We start from the raw sequence: 21,060 nt of genomic DNA on the forward strand, positions 1-21,060 counted from the left end.
CACATATTGCCAGATCATCGAAATCTGGTGGGGGTGTCGGCCTAATTTTCAACTCAAATTTAGGCCTCTCACACGATCATAGACATAAATTGTCATCCCGTGAAATTCTCACCATGCGCCCCTCTGCTACAGCTGGCCTCGGTTCATTCTACTCAGTCATGTTATATCGCCCACCGGGACCTTATTCTACTTTTCTGGTTGAGTTTTCTGATTTTCTTTCTGACCTCGTAACCCACGCAGATAACATCATAATTTTTGGCGACTTTAACATACGTGTTAACTGTAAAACCGATCCACTCACCAAAGCCTTAACTTCCTTAACTGACGCTTTTGGTTTTGCTCAGCTGGTCCATGAACAAACGCACTCCAATGGTAACACACTAGACCTTGTACTCACCCATGGTATTAACATCTCCGACCTGTCAGTTTTGTCATATCCTCCCACACTTTCTGATCATTGCCTTATTAAATTTAGAGCTGACCTGCTCTACCAGCGGTCAAACCATATTCATACTTTTAGCAGACGCCGTATTGATGACTCCACCATTTCCAAACTTGCTGGCTTGCTTCCGCACTCTCTTGCTACTCTGCCAGAGCAATCTGTATCTCTTGATGACCTCACAAATGATTTTAATTCAGTCTTAAGTGCCATGCTTGATTCCATTGCACCACTGCACACAAAAACACGTCGCTCCAAAAAACACAAAAAGCTAGAACTTAAATGGCACTCATCTAAGATTGAGGTTTTCCGACTAGCTTGGAGTGACAGCCTTCAGGATTACAAACGTATGCTCTCTGCTGCTAGAGCCTCTTATCTGTCAACTCTTATTAACACAAATAAAAATAACCCAAAATTCCTGTTCAACACTGTTGCAAACCTCACTCGCCAACCCTCTTCTGATACTAACTCTCCATTTACAGCTGATGATTTTCTTGATTTCTTTAATGGCAAAATCTCCTGTATTAGAGATGAAATTAGCAGCCATCTACTTAATAAGTGTGTAAACCCATCCCTAGATGTGTTTTCTAAATTACTACTCTCATCTTAACCTACAACCTGTTTATTTGACCCTTTCCCAGCAAAACGAATTAAAGAACTCCTTCTGATTCTAGGCACCCCACTACTCAACATCATTAACAGGTCTCTCTCATCTGGCATTGTCCCCATTTCTTTCAAATCAGCTGTAATCAAACCACTACTCAAAAAAACTACTCTTAATCCTGAAGTTCTGAACAACGTCAGACCAATCTCAAATCTCCCTTTCATCTCAAAAGTCCTTGAAAAAATAGTCTCAGTCAACTTACTGATCACCTTTCACGCAATAGCATCCTCGATCCTTTTCAATCTGGTTTCAAGCCACTACATAGCACTGAGACTGCCCTCACAAAAATAACCAATGACCGTCTCCTTGCATCTGACTCCAATTCTGCTTCACTTCTCATTCTCCTGGATTTAAGTGCAGCTTTTGATACAGTCGATCATAACATCCTGCTAGATCGTCTGTCCAATCATGTAGGCATCCACGGTACTGCACTTTCCTGGTTACAATCCTATCTGAGTGACAGAAAGCACTGTGTCTCATATAAAAACACTACATCCATATCCTCCTTAGTGCAGTTTGGCGTACCACAGGTATCTGTCTTGGGTCCCTTACTTTTTTGTATATACTTACTGCCCCTTGGTGACATATTTCGTAGATTTGGCATTAACTACCATTGTTATGCCGATGACACGCAAATTTACATTCCACTTACACCCGACAGTCAATCCCAACTTACAAATCTTGAATCCTGTTTATCTGCTGTTACTCACTGGGTGTCACAAAAATTTTTACAGCTGAATGCCAACAAAACCGAACTACTAATCATAGGCCCGAGCACCCAACTACCACTCCTCACTGACCTTAGTCTAAACATCGACAACTGTGTTGTCACCCCAAACTCAACAGTTAAAAACCTCTTGATTCATCTCTGTCTTTCGATGCTCACATCAGGGAAATCACTCAGATAGCATTTTTCCATCTACGCAACATCTCAAAGATCCGTCCCCTGTTAAATACCTCAGATGCAGAAATCTTAGTTCATGCCTTTGTTTCATCTAGACTAGATTACTGCAATATCCTCCTCTCTGGCCTACCGCAGTGCAGCACAAACAAATTACAACTTGTTCAAAATGCAGCAGCCAGGATACTAACCATGGATATATGATCATATAACCCCAGCTTTAATCACTCTCCACTGACTCCCGATCCAGCACAGGCTCCCCCAGTTGGCTCCTCCGGTCAGTAAGGGATGCTGAATCCATTGATATCTTTAAATCGAGACTAAAAACCTATTTATTTTCCCAAGCATATGTTACAACTTGATAGCACTTTTTTTTAAATTTTATTTTAATTGTTTTTGTAAATAATTGTGCTTATTTGTAAATTGTATTTTTTTCTATTTGTAATTTGTATTTTTCTAATGTATTTTTGTCTATGTGAACTGTAAAGTGTTTTGAGACCATGTTTATGGTGATTTTACACTGTACATAAAGCTGAATTGAAATTGAATCTGATATGGCGGCGACATTGACGTATCGCAGCAGCGGGCAAACCCACTCGATGCGGCATCTACGTATATATAGGTGCGTTCGAGATGAGCCAGGGTTGTGCAGATTCGATCACCGGCGATCGGCGCACAGTGCATGCCGGTTAGTTTTGTGTCCGACTTCATCCCGACTTGCTCTGATGTATTACAAAAGTGGACGGCGATAAAACCACGAGAGCAAGGCGCTGCAGTTGCTCTCCACCAACTGCACCGCCTGGCTCTCACCTGATCTAACAGCTGATTGGTTAAGATGTCGACTCAACAATATGACGTTTTAGATAAGCCACTCATTTTTGTTGAATTTTAGAGATTAAGATTGTATTTGTCTGATCTGAAGGTTTATTCTGTGAACAGAAAACATGTTGTGTGACTGATGGTGAAGTTTAGTTGTCAGACTGAATGCGTTCATCATAAACTATACAGAGTCTACTGTACTATATTAATATTGGAAGGTTTAATTATTGAAGTATTTAGCAACACAGAGACTTGTGGTCAGTGGGATGAGAACAAACTGATATATGGGTCTGATCCCTTTTTTAATGAATTGACATCATTCCAGACAGGATGTTAGTGTGTCTGTGACATCCTGGACGACTGAAGGCTGCTGGAAACTGTCGGGAAACTGTCCGACTTCACTGCAGCTTTTTGTCACCGCCCCCCGCTGCGCTTCTTCCTACGTGTTCATATATATATATATATATATATATATATATATATATATATATATATATATATATATATATATATATATATATATATACATATATATATATATATATATATATATATATATATACATATATACATATATATATATATATATGTATATGTATATATACATATGTATATATACATATATGTATATATATATATATATATGTATATATATATATGTATATGTGTGTGTATATATATATATATATATATATGTATATGTATATGTGTGTGTATATATATATATATATATATATATATATATATATATATATATATATGTGTGTGTATATATACAGTACAGGCCAAAAGTTTGGACACACCTTCTCATTCACTGCGTTTTCTTTATTTTCATGACTATTTACATTGTAGATTCTCACTGAAGGCATCAAAACTATGAATGAACACATGTGGAGTTATGTACTTAACAAAAAAAGGTGAAATAACTGAAAACATGTTTTATATTCTAGTTTCTTCAAAATAGCCACCCTTTGCTCTGATTATTGCTTTGCACACTCTTGGCATTCTCTCGATGAGCTTCAAGAGGTAGTCACCTGAAATGGTTTCCACTTCACAGGTGTGCCTTATCAGGGTTAATTAGTGGAATTTCTTGCTTTATCAATGGGGTTGGGACCATCAGTTATGGTCTCTATATACACACATATACACATATACACACATATATATGTATATATGTATATATATATATATATATATGTATATATGTATATATATATATATATATATATATATGTATACATTTACCAATGAGAGACCGTTTGGGTTTCAGGATGTGTGTATTTAACTGCCATTATTCTATCAATACCTGTTTGACCCTGAAGAAGACGCAGTAGCGTCGAAACGTCAGTCTGTTTGCGCCTCTGTCTCTGTATCACCTAGAGTGTTTCTGACACTTTCACAAGAAACTTCAGGGAGTTTTCTTTCTGGCAAGACCTCATACATGCATGTAGTCAGAGCAGTTCAGAAGCTACAGTCATTTTAATGTAGGTATGTCATTTTAGGCGTTTTTGCTTGGTAGCCTGGAAATCCAGACCCAAATCTAGAAAGATTTAGGGTCTGGCTATGAGTAATGAAAATGGCCCAACTCGATGGGCGGCAGCAAGCATGCATTTGAAAATATCACTGCACACAATTGGATAACACTACGACCAAGCAGAACAATACTTAGCGCTACCAGCGGAGCTGACTGGTAGATTAGACTCTTGACGTATCCAGTCGGCATAACAGCAAAAACGTCCTTGCAAAGGAAAGATTCGAGTGCCGTATTCTGGTTCCTCTTTTAGAGAAGAAGCCAAGTCTAACTCGTTCATTGTAGCGGCCAAAGCCGTTTCAAACAACTGGTGTTCATCCATAGCCATCTTTCAATGTTTACTGACTGATTCCAGACTTCGTCGTCGCAGCGCTGTCGTCATCTGTTTAGCTTGCCCCTTGCCCGCCTATATCAGATACACCGATGTGATTGTTGCAGCTCGGCTCCATCGGCATGGGTAATGAGCATCATTACTGCTTGCCAGAGTGACTCGCTGAGCAAATTGAAATTGTGCTCTCGTGAGAACTCTAGATTTCCAGGGTAACAAAATGGGGGTGGAGTGCAAAAGGTTTTAAGAAGCCACAAATTATATTCAGCCACAAAATAAGCCTGAAAATCTGGAAATCAGAATGGAAGAACACAGAGTTGTTTCATAGAGATGACACTCCGGGCTCTAGTTTCCCGGCGCAGCGCAGTGTGGCGCAGGGTGGCGAACCCCGCGCAGAGCTAGTTTCAAGCAGCGCAACCCGAGGCGCGCTCAGTTTGGTAGTTTGGCAGACCGAGGTGCGCTGAGATGGGTGTGGCGCAGCAGGGGGAGGTGTCAACAGATCCAGCTTGGCACAGTGACAGTTTCGTGCCAAAAGGCTTCGCCGAAGGTGCGCTAAAAGCTCGCCAGCTGAAACCAGGTCTACTGTCAGCGTAGCCAGTGTAAGCTGAAGTTTGGCTGACTGGCGGACAGTGCGTACACGTCACCAAAACCTCACAGGCAGGTTTCCAGAATATCAGGCACATTAACGATGCAATAAATACCCAAAAAAACCACTATTCAATGCACCTATCTGCAATCAACACATAAATGTATCTCTATACCAACTGTCCCGTCACATCTGATGTCAGATCAAAGGGGATTGGCACCGTTTGGCACCCAACCTGATTTGATTAATACAGCAAACTAATGAGTTCACATCCCTCTCAGACAGCCACAAACAGTCACAGCATCAGATAGAGAGTATATATTCGGCATCTGTCATCTTAGAAAAGTCAAAAGAATTTCCAATTGTGGTGACCTCCTCCCAGGCTACCTTTCCATCATCAGCCCGTGGAGGTCTGCTCGCAGTTCCGTATATTCGGACACTGTGAGCTTGGACCTCCCGGACAAAAACATCAGTTTCCTCCTGGGAGAAATTTGGCCGTCTGACGCTGCTGCTCTCTTCTGCCATGGCGAATTGAGTAAACTCTCATTACGCCTTTGCGCGGCGCATTTAAGGGCAAGGAGAGGGGCTCATTTGATTGGTGTGATGTGTGTAAAACCCACTCCACACCTTCTCTCCTCCCTCTTTCCGACTTGCACAGGTAGGAGGGACGGAGGTGGGAAAGAGGAGTAGCTGCGCCAGGCACACGGTGTGCCAAACTTGCAAAATCAGCCTGGCCACACCCAGTTGGCGAAGCGCAGGTGCACTGTGCCCCCGCCTCGCCCGGTCTGCGAAACTAGAGCCGTCCTTCTCATGTAGTTGCATTGGTGTGAACCGGCAGGTTTTGCAGAACGGCGCATTGCAAGTAGCTGCCTGTTTCAGCTTCTTCAGTGTTGGTAAGTGTGTCTCTGTAATGCACAGTACGTGGCGCAGTAACAAAACCAAAAAGACAATCAATGAAACATATATAGAGTTAGAATATATATATAGAGTTCATCTGCGCGTGCCACTGTCACCATGGTGTTAAGCCATAACAAGACTTGTTTTCAAGCAGCAGGTTTTACTGAGATCTTTTGAGTTTTTCTTATTAATCCGTAACTTTCAAAAGTTAAACACAAAACACAAATAGTTTCATAAAGAGGTGTGAAGTGATTCAGATTGGATTAAACATTAAACCCAACCCCTGATTTCAAAATTGAAAAAGAAGTTTATGCTGTTTTGTCCAGTGCCCCTAAAAATAAATCTAAGTATAAAGTCCTGGTTACTAAACACATAGCACATGTAGCAGCAAATGTGAGCAGTCTCCAGAATTACAGCTCTGGCTCTCAGAGACGTGCTACATCTCAGATATTCCTACCAAGAATAACTTGCACCAATCAAAGTAAATGTTTTTAATTTCTATATGTCACTTTGGCAGTATAGACCATAGTGTAGAACAAACAACATAATATCCAACAAAATATATTTTGTTATGTTCTGTATTGCTTGATCCATTTACTTTGATCTGTGAAGTAATACAAGACAGTGGATTGACCAACTGCCATTTTTTCTGTATTTTGTGTGTTTCCAACAGTTTGAGGCGGCCTGGGCACTGACCAACATCGCCTCAGGTACCTTTCTGCACACCAAGGTCGTGATTGAAACGGGAGCAGTTCCCATTTTCATTGAGCTACTGAACTCTGACTATGAGGACGTCCAGGAACAGGTAGGAACCTACAAGACAACAAATTGGACATGGGTGTATGTGTCATCGTAGACCATAAAACAGTACTCACTAGACGCTGGCCTCACAATGGGCTTTTTTTTGCTTGTACTTTGTATGGTACTGGTAAATGGACTTGCATAATACCTTTCCAGTGTTCTTAGAACTCAAAGCGCTTTAACACTATGAGTCACATTCACCCTTTCACACACACATTCACGCTGCTGCCAAAGGCCAGCAAGATGCCTCCTGCTACTAATATTTTAGATATTCACACACTGTTGGCACAGCCATTGGGACCAATTTGTGATTTATTATATTGCCAAGGACACTTTGATGTGTGGACAGAGGAGCTGGGAATCGAACCACTGATCTTCCCATTAATGGCCAACCTGCATTACCTCCTGAGCCTTACTGTGAATTGAGGTGTAGTAGTTGTCTGGTAATGCATGAAAAGGAATTAACTTGGGACAGATATTAACTAGGCTGTACATTACAAGGCTGGTAGTTCTCTCCTCCACTCAGAAATCAACATAAAGCGTCATTCATGAAACATGAGCAGAACGAATTTGTGTGTAAACTAGGGCCATAACAGTACATGTATTTGTGTCGAACTGTTCGGTACGCGACTTTCGGTTCGGCACGACCCTGTACCGAATTATTGGGTGCAGGATATTATTTTATTTTATTTTGTTTAATTTTAATTTCGTTTTTGCGAGCCGAACCATTTAAAATATCTAGTTCCCCGACGGACATAATTGAGTGACGGACCGAGTCCGACCGTAAATCTCTGCTTTCACTTTGTGCAGCGCATTCTCGCATTTTGACAACATGGCAAGTGAGCCTGACGAACCTGAAGACCCACCCGCAAACCTTAAGTTCTCCGTTTGGGAACACTTTGGTTTCAGGATAAAATACGAAGATGGAAATAAACAAGTGGACAAGACAAAAGCAGTGTGCCGACACTGCAGAACAGCGGTCGGGTATGTACTTGGAAACACGTCTAACATGCTAACGCATCTAAAGCGACACCACCCGAGTTTGAACGTTAACCGACACGACTAGAAAAAGCAATCTGGTGCAAACTACGACATCATCATCGTTTAAAAAGAGAGCGTTTCCCTGACCATTGCGCTAAAGAAATAATCAACGCCATTGGAGTTGAGTAAAATTGTTTAAGCTGCACTTTAGATATAAGCATGTTTTGTTTACTGCACTTTAACAAAGTGGGAAAGCTAAGTAAGTTCGAAAAAAACGAACCGTGACTTGTGTACCGTTACACCCCTAGTGTAAACTGTTTGCAGAAGGAAATTAATGTGTATGTCAGCATTCATCAATTTGTATTGTGTTCTGTTATGTTATTTGTTATATGCGTTTATGTCTTTGAAATATGTAAGTAAAACATGACAAGACATTAAAAATATAACACAGCTAAATTAGTCAGCAATTAGCAGATTTAAGCTACGGATTAGGAGTTATTTAAATTGACTTAATACATGTGAGTTCTACATTTCTGGCATCCTGTTCCCACTTGAATCAGTGAAGAGAGAGAACTCCACAAAGTTATCTTCCGTTTGAATGGTGACATTGTGAGACCCATGTCACTGATAAAACACTAAGCTATCAGTGATTGCTGTCAGAAGGTGCGGTGATGTACGCGTTATATTAAGTGTTAGATCACTATACATTCTGAGTTTACTGTTGACTGCTTCGGTGGTTGCATATCTCGTTGTATGAAACCATGTTGCAAATCAGTGACAAAGACTGATTAATGGTATTACTAAATTTGATTTTTACATTGAATTTCATTGATTTTGATGATTTAACAAATAAAGTCTTTCCTGGCCGGCCTTTTTTAATCCATAAACAGTTTTTAAATAGATTTACATAGAAATTACAATATCACAAGATATTGGGGGGTAGAACAAAACCTAAGTTATGGGCTAAGTTCTTCTAGTCGAAAAGACATATACACATTCATATCACAATGTAAAATTACACATGACCTTGAGGACTTTATCCATAATACCCTCTTCTCTCACCCCTCAGGAGGCTGTCATATGTGAAATTCTTGAACTGAAACATGATGATTGTCCTGAATATGCTGCTAATTTTTGCCCGAATTTGACCAAAAATCAGTTTGAGAATAAAATTAAAGTAAAAAAACAAAACAAAACAGCTTACATAGTTGCAGAAGCTTGCGTTATTTATATCTTCAATGTCTAGTTTTTGTAGTCAGGATTATAATCCAAAGCCCCATTTCCACCCAAAAGTTTAGGTGTAGTACCTTTACAATGTAATGTAAGTCCTACAGACACCAGATACCTAGACCTTTGATCTGCTCAGCATTTCCACCACAGACAGTACTCGTTCATGTGGATGGGGTTGTTTTCACTCACTGCTATTTCCAGCTCTCGCTGTATTTCCTTGTCACTGTGATACAGAGGGAAGTCTGCACCTAATTTTTTGTCCACAAAGAGGAGTTGCATGCCAACAGTTTGGAACAAAAAGAACAGGCAAGAGTGACAGTCTTCTCAATAAGATATTTTGTGCGTTGAGACCTTAATGAGCAAGATTTTTGTGCTGCTGGAATGCACTATAATGATGCTCCGCCATGTTTTTTCTCCAAGTGAGGAATGAGAATTCATTAATACATTTTTAAATGCTTGAAGATCCAATCTGATGGTGCTGATGGATTTACTTCATCAACTCATGCACTGAGTAACTTTATAAGTAAACGTTCTACCCAAAAAGGTGCCTGCAGATGGCACACTGAATTACAGAATTTTTTCTCTGTCTAAAGCCGCTGCTAGAGGCAACAAAACATTCTTTCATTTTATAGTTTGCTAATGTATGTGAAACTTGCCACTGTATGAACAGTTGTCACATAAGCTTCAAAACCAGCCACAGAGCACCCCTGAGCAACAGTGATGGTTTTCTATTGACCAATTAATTGGTCTGCTGTGTTTCTGCAGTGTTTCTGGCTCCACTTTTAGTACCAGATTAGTGCGCTAGGTACCCCAACAGAGGGGTTACCAAAAATGAAGACGGTTCTGTTAGTACTACGGCTGGGGGGGAAAATGGTTCGTACTTGGTATTTATTTTCATTATGATATGAATTTTTCATATACTGCAATACCAGTGAATAGCCCAAACAACGTCCAGAACGTGCGCAGCGGGAAAGTGTCAGCGGGGACCCATTTCACCGCTGCACACCACAGGCGTGCTAGAGCCAGCGAGAGTGAGAGCATAGAGCAAAGTTTAGAGGCAAGAATGGCTGCCGGAGAGAGCCAAAAATAGCAGTGTTTCCCCTATATGCACAGTGTAGTTTCGCCCCAATGTGCACGCACACACACACACACACACACACACACACACACCAGAGGCTCGGGCCACATTTTCCTGACCCGAGTCCGAGACAATTATAACTGAACACGGCACATATGGAGCGGAGCCTGTGTTGCGTTCAGGCGTTGTCATGTAAATAACAAATTCCAGCACTTGAATAGGCCATATCACAACACAGCAGCATGTCAAGTGGACCGAACCCGAGCATGAAACCAATATGATTTTTTTTTAAAAAACCATGATATGAAAATTTTGTCATTTTGAATTTTGTCATACCGCCTAGCCCTAGTTAGTACCATCCATAACTTTTCCCATTGGAAACAGAAACTAAGCGTTCTAATGTTTACGGAACTGAACTGAACTGAACTAAACTGAACCGGACTGCTTGGTGAAAATGAGGCTAAAAAGCCCTCATAGCTCACTGGTTGGTCCAGTACATTGTCACTTAATCACTGAGGCTTGGTGACTGTGATGTGTTTCAGGCCGTATGGGCACTGGGGAACATAGCAGGAGATAATGCTGAGTGCAGAGACTACGTACTCAACTGTGGCATCCTGCCATTTCTACAACAGTAAGCATTCTTCCTCTGTCTGTCTGTCTCAGTGTATTGGGGTTTCCATCCACCTATTTTTATTCGCATTTTCAAAAATTGCAGAAAAAAACTTGGAAGGAAACACCAGAAATTCGAAAAAAGGCTGAAAATTCGCAAAAATGTTTTTACGCTTGGAGGGGGTGGATTTGTCAGCGTATCAATAAAAGATAAATGTGACTTTTGGCTATGGAAACAGGTTTTGTGAATAAACGATGACGTACCGGCACACAGATCCTCAAATGTGGCCCTTGACATACGGAAATGTTTCAGCCAGAGTTCGTGAGTGAAATGCTGCTGGACAACTACTTCCCAAAAGTCCTTCACACGCCTACGTTCCCATACACACAGAGAACGACGCGGTGGTCTCCTTCCAGCTATTTCCAACAGTACTCTTAATGTTAAACTTCTTCTTTGTCGTCTCTTCTTCAAGATGGTTAGGTATGCTGTGAACGCTGACAAAATGCTAACCAGAGCCGACAGGTTTATCAGGAATCTGTCCATGGTCAGTTGTTGAGTGTCAGTTGAGTGTGTTGTTGTTTACAGTGGGCATAAGACGCTCTCTTATGACGTCATCTCATGGCGCACTCTTCTTCTACGGGGGTGTTTTTATTTTGTTCATTTTTTCAAATTTGCTCAAAAATTTCGATACATTTGGATGGAAACCCCACTTGTGTCAGACATCATGTGATACTGACTGGCTCTTGTGTTGTCATATCCAGGCTACTTGCTAAATCCAAACGTCTCACAACAACCCGCAATGCAGTGTGGGCTCTGTCCAACTTGTGCCGAGGGAAGAACCCACCACCAGATTTTGCTAAGGTGAGTCTGTCAGTACATTTACATGCACGCAGTAGTTGAGCTAAGCTCATAGCTCGGCTAGCCAGTCAAGTCGGACTTATCGTCTTGTCTGAGTATACATGCAGAAGAGAAAATCAAATTTCTGACCAAGTACGTCTGACTCCGCCTCGATATGTGGAACTGTGTCTTTTTAATACAGTGCGTATTGAACTAGTTCCAGTTCTTGTTCAGAAACTTTTTAAAATACAGTAAATCCGCGTTTCGCGTCTTTCTACCATCCATAAACTTCAAAATGTTAAGCTGCTTTAGCTGTCGGAGCATGAATGTAGTTTCCTTGTCCGTCCAGAAGTGCCTCTTCTGCTTCTTGGTCGCCATGGTGTTTTTTTGTTTTTCCGGCAGTTACTGCACTGCTGCTACATCATCTCTTTCTTCTTCTTCTGGGTGAAAGCCCACAAAAGAAAAAGGGGTGCACGCGTAGAACGCCAAGTCTGACTCCTGTCGGACTAATGCAGCAATAGTTTGATTTTCAATCGAATTATCTAGGTGTGTTAGTTGAGCTACAGATAGTCCAATTTCAGTCGGACTAAGCTGTTAACATGCATTTAGAAGTCCGGTTCAGTCGGACTAAGCCAATAATTCGATTTTCTCAAGCTGCATGTAAACGTACTGTATGTGTCATAACTTAATTTGAGTACTGGAGTCAATTTGCCTTGTTTCTGCTTGCATAATTAATCTTTGAATTGCTCCTTCAGCACTGGCATTAAACTGACCTGGGCGCTTGTCTCTGTGACTGGTGTTTTTCAGGTGTCTCCTTGTCTCAGTGTGCTATCCAGGCTTCTTTTCAGTAGTGATCCAGATGTGCTGGCTGATGCTTGCTGGGCTCTGTCCTACCTGTCTGACGGCCCTAATGAAAAGATCCAGACGGTCATTGACTCTGGGGTCTGCCGCAGACTGGTGGAGCTGCTCATGTAAGAAACTGACTCACTATTTCCTGACTCAGTAGAGGAAGAACAGTCCAAGCTGAACTGTCAAAATTTCGGGCTGACATGTATGTGACAACATATGACCAGGTGTCCCATAACAATGAAATTATAGACAAGGTGAGCCCATTATTTTCTCTTGGGACACCTCAGGGTGCATTATCATGTTTATGCTGAAAAGGAGGCAGTGTCTCAGTTAGTTAGCCACTTTTCCGGGGTGCAAACGTGTCACCTTTGGGTGAAAATCACAATTTTGAATCCAAACCAGGTGTGATTCATGTAGATCTGACGTTTAACATCGACTCTGCATACTGTGTGGTGGAATGCAATGTGTGACCATCAATAGTGGTATCGCTGTTCGTTGACTGACCCTTGCTCTCCACTGTCGCTAAAGTTACGCTTGCTCTTTCTAACTCTTGGCTCGGCTTGATTATCAATGGTACTGGTCAGGTACCACAGAGGAGAATTTCACACTTACTGCAAAGACAGTCTGCAAGTTTGTTGAAGTACATCAGCGAAGTTCAGTTAAAAGTACATTTACAGGAAAGTGGCCCCAGATAAGGGGTGAGTAGAGGTTGACAGCATCGCCAGTTCATTTTCTAGCTGATCCAAAAGTGTTTTTAAAGAGTTTATATAGCTTAAGGAGTAGAAGAATTTTCTCAACACAAAAAGGAACACTTCATCCTTCAGTTTATCACAAACATACAACATCAACACATCAGAAGATACATGGTTTTCACTGGACAGGAAGGGAATGAAAAAGTGACTAATGCCAGGTTCAGACTACACAATATTAGCCTGTTTATAGCGCGATGCGGCGTTGTGCAGTGTCGGCTCGGATCGTGAACTACAATGAGTGTCGTACGCAGTAATCCATCGTTTTACCTCGTGTAGTGTGTCATAGTAGACGACAACGAACGCCATGTCTGGGACACATCGCGACGTCATGACAGACAGTCTAGCATATTTGATTTTCTTTTTGTCATTCACGACTTCTCCTGTCACAGCCATCACTTTGACAAATAGAAACAGAGCAATCTGCTGCTGTGTACAATTGTATGGCAACAACACCCCAGCCTTTTTAATATTACCTCTATGGATGTTATCATGACTGAGTAAAAAAGGAAAAATGATTGCATGAAACAACAGAGGCAATTTAGCAACGGGTTGAGTACTGCCATTAGCATCAAGCTAACAAAGAATGTTTTTCCTTATAATGGAGAAGGATATAAAGGAATAAAATTGACAAATACTGGTGGGGCTTTTACTTGCCACAAATGCAGAGGGTACCAGCTTCATTTGAAATGAACTACATTAGAAAAGGGTGAAAGTTAATGCATTGTGCCGTCTTTTCAAACTCAACACTTCCTGTATCTGTTTGAAATTAAAAGCCCCTTTTTTTTATTGTGAATCATTTGCAGAGACTTGTGGAGGAGTCAGTGACTTGTATAGTTGTCATGTGATACTTCAGAAATAGCTCCTGCCACCTGTTGGCACTTTTTATGTTACTACAATAATGTTTCGGCTGAGACATTAATAGCCACAGTGACTGAAATATTGATAATAAGATTAATAAGAATAGGACAAGAATAACTCAGTGACATCACACACATTGTGAAAGACGACCAGGGATAATTGGTCGTGGACCAACGTGTAGTCTGTCATGTCTGTCAGCCAAGTCAGGGCAAGACTTCAGCCCTTTTTAGATAGGAATTGTGCAAATTTGCAAAATAGCCCAATCAGTCTTTTTTCAGCATTGGCAGTATAAAAACAAAATCGGGGAGTGCGGCAAAATGCTGCCTACCTACTTTTGTTTATACAGAATGCGCCTTTTTCGGGGCAATGGGGGGCATGAGCAAGTAACAAAATGTGTTGCTCAGCGTGTGATGTAAACAGTGACATGGGAGGGAAGCCGCGGCTGGTCAGTCCTTCGGGAGCTCTGTGCTTTCTCTCGTAAGTCGGCCCAGTCTTACCGCCCCCATCATTTAACGGTTAATGGCCTCTTCGTTTGCGAGGGCATGGAGGGTGCACAATTCCTTATCTCCCCAGTTGCTCATCTTTACAGTGTCTGTTAGGTTTGCGTTTCCCTCTGGCTACTAGCTGCTCACTAATTCCTGCTATCAGCTGTTTTCTGTTTATCCACCGCCAGTGGCTTGCACGTGAGGCGTCATCAACAGCTCCTTCCACAAGTCTTTAACAGCCCCTCCCGTTGCGGAAGGCCACCTCGGTCTGTTTTAACTAAAAGGGTTCCGCCAATATGACTACCCTACGAGGCGGAAAATTGGGCACTTCGGATCAACTCGCCAATCTGCCTCTGTGTGTCTAAACGCTTGCAGCTTGCCGGCAAAATGGCCCAACATTCGCAGAAAATCTGGCAGTGTAAACGGTGCTTTTGACTCCACAATTGCCTAATCTGGCAAAGTGAACCGTCGGAGCAGGCAAAAATGTAGTGTAGTCTGAGCCTGGCATAAAATTGTCAGAGAAATTTAGCACAGTAAAAAGTACTATTACTTCACTACATCTCAGAGGTCTGGTGATCGTGATTACGATTTTGAGGTCAAACGATTTCAAAATTAATGAAATCGACGGTAAACGATTTTTGGTCATGGGTGCCTGGAGATGTTATTATGACTTCTACGGAAGCTGGGCATGCACAATACCGCCCCCTCCACTCTTCTCCTCTATTGACTCCATGAGCCAGTGAAGTAGGTGAACTACAAATAATGCAAGGGGCAGGTGATCACAAAAGATTTAAAAAACAGCATGCGAAAAATGGCAGAGGGAGAGCGAGAGAGGTTGGTGTGTGTGTGTGTGTGTGTGTGTGTGTGTGTGTGTGTGTGTGTGTGTATGCATGCGCACGTGTTTGTGTGTGTGTGTGTGTGTGTGTGTGCGCGCGCGCGCATGTGCATCGGGGCCGAACTCAGCTGTGCGTGATACAGAGAACAGAGGAGAACTGTAAACGTGCGACCACGTAGAGTCAGAAATGACATGCTGTCGTATAAACAATATAAGACATCATGTGCACCGCACAGGGCCCCAGACTGCGACCAAATGGTTGCATTTTGCGACCATTTTTGGAGTCAGTACGAGAATATTTTACAACTATTCCCTTATGTGCGACCGCGAAAATTTACAGGTGTTTTTTAATGTTGTAAACGAGGGAGTGAGTCCGCCGGTGTAGGCTAATGTGTGTGAGTGATTAGTTAACGTCATCTACACTCATCGGTAGCCTCGTTTGAGATGAACTGCGCATTGCCTGGGAAGTTAAACGAGAGCAGGCGGCTGCAGCAGAAGGCGGTAATAACAAGCTACAGCAAAGTCGGAAGCTAAATCCACATGTCCACCCTCTGGACCTGCGGACTGAGCCCTGGCAGTCTTCAGTTGTATGTAATGTGACGTATTTACTGTCATCATGTAAAGTCTGTGAGGGCAGAGACTGCAAGCGGCTGATAGACAGCCCTCGAGACTGTTTTGCTTGTTGAGGTGGAAATGTTCAACGATCGCTGCTGTCATATTTATGTATATGTCATATAAGTTGATGAACAGTGCCTACTCATCTGTCCCTGCTGACAACAAGATAAAAATCCCATGTATAACCTTTTTTTTTTTAATTTGTTTTTTTTTTTTTTTTTTTTGACTAAACAAAAATGTAGTTATACATCTAACAGTCTACAGCGTTTATAAAAACAGAAATGTTTGTAAATAAGGACAGGACGAAAACTCAACTTGACTTACTTGACTTAATCTTTAATCCTCTTGGCCCCCTTGGGATCATAGGGCGTCCACCATGGATCTCCACCTCACTCTCTTCTGCGCAATGGTCTTCACTTCTTGCCAGGAGGTCTCTCTTGGTCAGTTCATCAAGCGTGGACTGCCTCCAGTTGGATTTTGGTCTCCCCGGCTTCCTCTTGCCTTGAGGATTATAATCCAGAGCTTGTCTTGCTATATTTCTCAGATCCTTCCTAAGTGTATGGCCGATCCATCCCCACTTTCTGGATTTGATTTCGTTGTGGATTTGCTACTGATTCATGCGTCTCCACAGTTCTACATTTGATATCTTGTTGGGCCACCAAATCGTCAGTATGTATCTGAGACAGTTGTTAATAAACACTTGTAGTTTATCAATGATTGATTTGGTGGTTTTCCAGGTTTCACAGCCATAGAGAAGGACAGATTTTACGTTTGTATTGAAGATTCTGATTTTGGTGTTTCTGGAGAGCTGGGAAGACAGCCATACAGGTCGGAGTGTTCTAAAGGCATGTCTTGCTTCGCTGATGTGCAGCTCGACATCTTTATCAGCTCCTTCATCTGTGCTGATGTTGCTTCCCAGGTAGACAAACTCCACCACATCTTCCAGGGGTTGCTCTTCGATTGTGATAGGTTGGTGGGATTTGGTGTTGAGCCTCATGACCTTGGTCTTCCCAGTGTTTATCCTGAGGCCTGTCTGTTTACTGCGTTTGTGTAATCTGGTGGTCTTGCGTTGGATGTGTGTGTGTTCCTGAGATCAGAGCCAGGTCATCGGCAAAATAGAGGTCTTCTAGTTGTTCAAAAGGGGTCCACTGTAATCCTTTCATTGTCCAGTATGATCAAAAATGCACATCTCAAATTGCCAAGTTAAGGAGGCAGACAAAGTACTCACATTTGACTTCTTTTAATGGCTCACATCAAAAAAACAAGCGCTTCCGCGTTTCGGCACATGGCCTTCTTCAGAGCATTTGAGGACACATACAATCAATCCAGCTATTTATACACAAGAAGGGCGTTACTGCACAGCTGAAGGTGGACCTTCATTACTTGCAAACCAATCAACTTCCCTCCAATGGCTCCAGACATAGGGACCAATCACACAGTACACCAAATCTGACTAAATAGTATTATATAAATCAGATAGTAACAAACATTTTACATTTTTGGAAAAAAAAAAAAAAAAAGGAAGACAAACTTAGCTGAGTCCATTAAGTCCATTTGGTGTCATAGTACTGAGTGTGTATATCCAGAACATTTCTCTCTGAGCCAGTCTCTTTAGGATGTCACCTCCTCTAGTGGGCATCATGACTTTTTCAATCCCGCAGAACTTCAAAGAAGGTGAACCGTGATTGGCTTCAGCATAGTCTGAGTGGGCGGAAGTTCGCTGCATAGATCAGCCTCTCATTGGGCAGAACGAGCCACCCGCTGAAGTCCCGCCCTACCACCTCCGGTTGTGTAGCAGTTTTCAACCGTTTTCAACATGGCCTTTACTAACTTTTGCGGTGTTTGATCTTGCGGGGATGTAGCCATTTTTCTGCCATGGTTCGCGTCCTGTAGGTGATATTTTTGTGGGCGTGTTACACCAAAACCTGTTTCCCCCCAGCAATATTTTTGCAAGCGCACTGTTGCTGTGGCACCGCCCAGAACGATTGTGATTGGTTGAAAGAAGTACAAGCAGCCGGAGCGTTTTTTCTCCAATCTCAAAGTGAGAGTCGGCCCAGCTAAACCTTTCTTTTCTTGAGAAAGGTCTGGTGAGCGAGACTAGCTTCAGCATAATGTTTTGCAATTGCATAGTCCATGTTACCTGTGCGAATTGCAGTTTTGTGTTCTGATATTCGTTGTTTGAGGGGTCTTTTAGTTTGTCCGATGTATGAGAGACCACAGGGACATGACAGCATATAAATCATGTGGGTTGTTTTGCAGTTTATAAATCCTCGAATGGGAATTTTCTTTCCAGTGTGGGGATGGTTGAATTCATTGTCCAGTCAATGGCGATAAGGAAAAGGAGGGGTGACAGTAGACAGCCTTGGCGTACTCCTGTTTTTATAAGGAGGGTGTCCGAGAGCTTACCATTTGAGATGACCTGACCTGTGAATCCATCATACATGCTTTTGATGATGTTGACCAGTTTTATGGGTATTCCATAATGTCGGAGCAGCTTCCACAGGATATTTCTATCGAAAGCCTTTTCGAAGTCGACAAAGTTTATGAATAGCGATGACTGCCATTCGATGCACTGTTCGACAATTATTCTGAGTGATGCAGTGTGATCTGTACAGGAGTTGTTTCTCCGGAGACCTGTTTGTTCCTTCCTGAAAATCTTGTCTAGTGGTTCTTGCATTCTGTCCAGGATAATTCGGCAGAGGATTTTGCTGGGGACTGAGAGGGGCGTGATGCCTCTCCAGTTTTTACATTCACTGAGGTTTCCCTTCTTTGGGACTGTGACAATTAACCCCTCCTTCCAATCACTGGGAATCTCCTCTTTTCCCAGATGTCATTTAGAAGCCCATAGAGGATATCAGTGGTAGCGTTGATGTCTGCTTTCAGTACATCAGGTGAGATGTTATCCTTCCCTGGTGCCCTGCCCAGCTTCAGTTTATTGCTGGCTCTCCATATTTCCTCCTTTGAGATCCTACCACAGTTGATGTTTAGGTCTTTTCCTGCTTCCTCGATAACTGGTGGAGTGTCTAGGGGGGAGGGGGGGGTTGTCTATTCAGGACCCCTTCAAAGTGTTCCTTCCAGCGCGCTAATTGCTGGGATTCTTTGATGAGAAGGTTTCCCTGCTTGTCCCTGATAGGCCGGTTTGTGGTCCGTTTTTTCCCAGACAGCTGACGGGTTATTCTGTACAGTTCCTTAGCGTGCCTTTCTCTAGCTGCTGCCTCTGCTTCATTGGCCAGCTCCTCCATTTGTGCTTTCTTATCCCTCTTGAAGCTTTTACGGACCACCCTGTTCTTTTCTTGGTAGTCTTGTCGGAGGCGTTTCTTCTTGTTGTTGTCTCTCTGTTGAGTTTTGCTTTGATGTCTCGTTTAGCTTCGATCTCCCTCCAAGTTGTATCTATAATCCAGTCTTTTCTTCTGGGGTCTCTGTAGCCCAGGACAGATTCGCAGGTGTTAATGACAGCCATCTTGCATCTTTCCCATTTATTAGGGTTCTAACCCCGAAGGGGTAGAACCCTTCTAAGATTGTACCGGTTTATTATTATTATTAGGGTTCTAACCCCGAAGGGGTAGAACCCTTCTAAGATTGTACCGGTCTATTATTATTATTATTATTAGGGTTCTAACCCCGAAGGGGTAGAACCCTTCTAAGATTGTACCGGTTTATTATTATTATTATTATTAGGGTTCTAACCCCGAAGGGGTAGAACCCTTCTAAGATTGTACCGGTTTATTATTATTATTATTATTATTATTATTATTATTATTATTTTTTGTTGTCTGCCGCTTGAGCTGAAATTCCCGTGAGCTGGAACGAGCCAGAAACCTGAAACTTGGCCCAATGATTGGAAATGATGTGCATCAACTTTTATTAAAATATGAGCCCAGTCGGCCACATGGTGGCGCTGTAATTAAGGCTTAAAAATGACTTTTTTGGGAGGCCACGCCCCTCACACCATAAGTCTGATTGACTTGAAATTTGACACACAGGTCCAGCTCAATGTGCTCTACAAAAAAGCCTCAAGGACCATTAAGCTCCGCCTGACCAGATTTTTTGCTAATTTGCATAATTTGAAAAACAGTAAAATGACATAAACTTATACAATTTTGACTCCATCAACACCAAAGTTGGTACACGGCTTTGGGGGATGACAAGACACATTTCTATTACAAATGAGCCAGATTGGTCAAAAAACATGGCCGCCACGGACCAATGAATCTTGGCTGTGGGCGGAGCTTAGAATTGATTGGCCATAACTCCCACACCCTTTGACCTATCATCACCAAACTTGGTGGGTAGGTCCACAATGAGACTTGGAAGCTGCCTACCAAAGCATTTTGAGCTCAGCCCATAGGGGGCGTTATAAATGCCACACATATGTATCTCAAAGACCATTGGATGGAATTTCACCAAATTTGGTATGCATGCTCTAGTAGTGGCTATTAACTAATATCTTGAGTGCCATGTTGACAGGTGAAAGTGGGCGTGGCCTATTCGTCATTAACCGTCATAATTTGCCTTTTATTAATTTATGACCAGCTGGAAGGACCTAGGGACATGAAACGTGGTACATGGACTATAAATGACATCCAAATACTGCTCAAAAAATTTGGTCCCAATTGGCCTTATGGGGGCGCTATAACATAGAGTGTAAAGCTTGAAAGGCTCTGCCCGCCACACCACAAGTGCTATTGACTTGAAATTTTACACACACATCCTCCTGATAGTCCTCTACAAAAAAGCCTCTTGCACCATGAATGCCGCCCTTACAGAATTTTTGCTAATTTTAATAATGTTAAAAACAGTAAAATGAATAAGCTTTTGAAATATTTGTGCTATCAACACCAAAGTTGGTATGAGGCATCGGGGGACCGAGACACTCATTTCTATTACAAATGAGCAAGATCGGACGAAAAACACGGCTGCCGTCAAGCAAAGTGTCCTTGGAAAGGGCGGTGCTTAGCGAATAT

At 42.2% G+C, this 21,060-nt stretch overlaps 1 protein-coding gene across 1 annotated transcript in view; it reads left to right on the top strand.

Annotated features, from left to right (window-relative positions):
• kpna5 (karyopherin alpha 5 (importin alpha 6)) overlaps positions 1 to 21,060 on the top strand; it is an 86,856-nt gene that overhangs the window by 36,542 nt on the left and 29,254 nt on the right. The window contains exons 6-9 of the mRNA XM_049583179.1: positions 6,839 to 6,970; positions 10,798 to 10,886; positions 11,627 to 11,726; positions 12,510 to 12,673. Of these exons, the coding sequence (XP_049439136.1) occupies positions 6,839 to 6,970; positions 10,798 to 10,886; positions 11,627 to 11,726; positions 12,510 to 12,673 (485 nt within the window). The remainder of the gene's footprint in view (positions 1 to 6,838; positions 6,971 to 10,797; positions 10,887 to 11,626; positions 11,727 to 12,509; positions 12,674 to 21,060) is intronic.

The sequence above is a fragment of the Epinephelus fuscoguttatus genome, linkage group LG8, assembly GCF_011397635.1.
Source record: "Epinephelus fuscoguttatus linkage group LG8, E.fuscoguttatus.final_Chr_v1".
Classification (NCBI taxonomy): Eukaryota; Metazoa; Chordata; class Actinopteri; order Perciformes; family Serranidae; genus Epinephelus; species Epinephelus fuscoguttatus.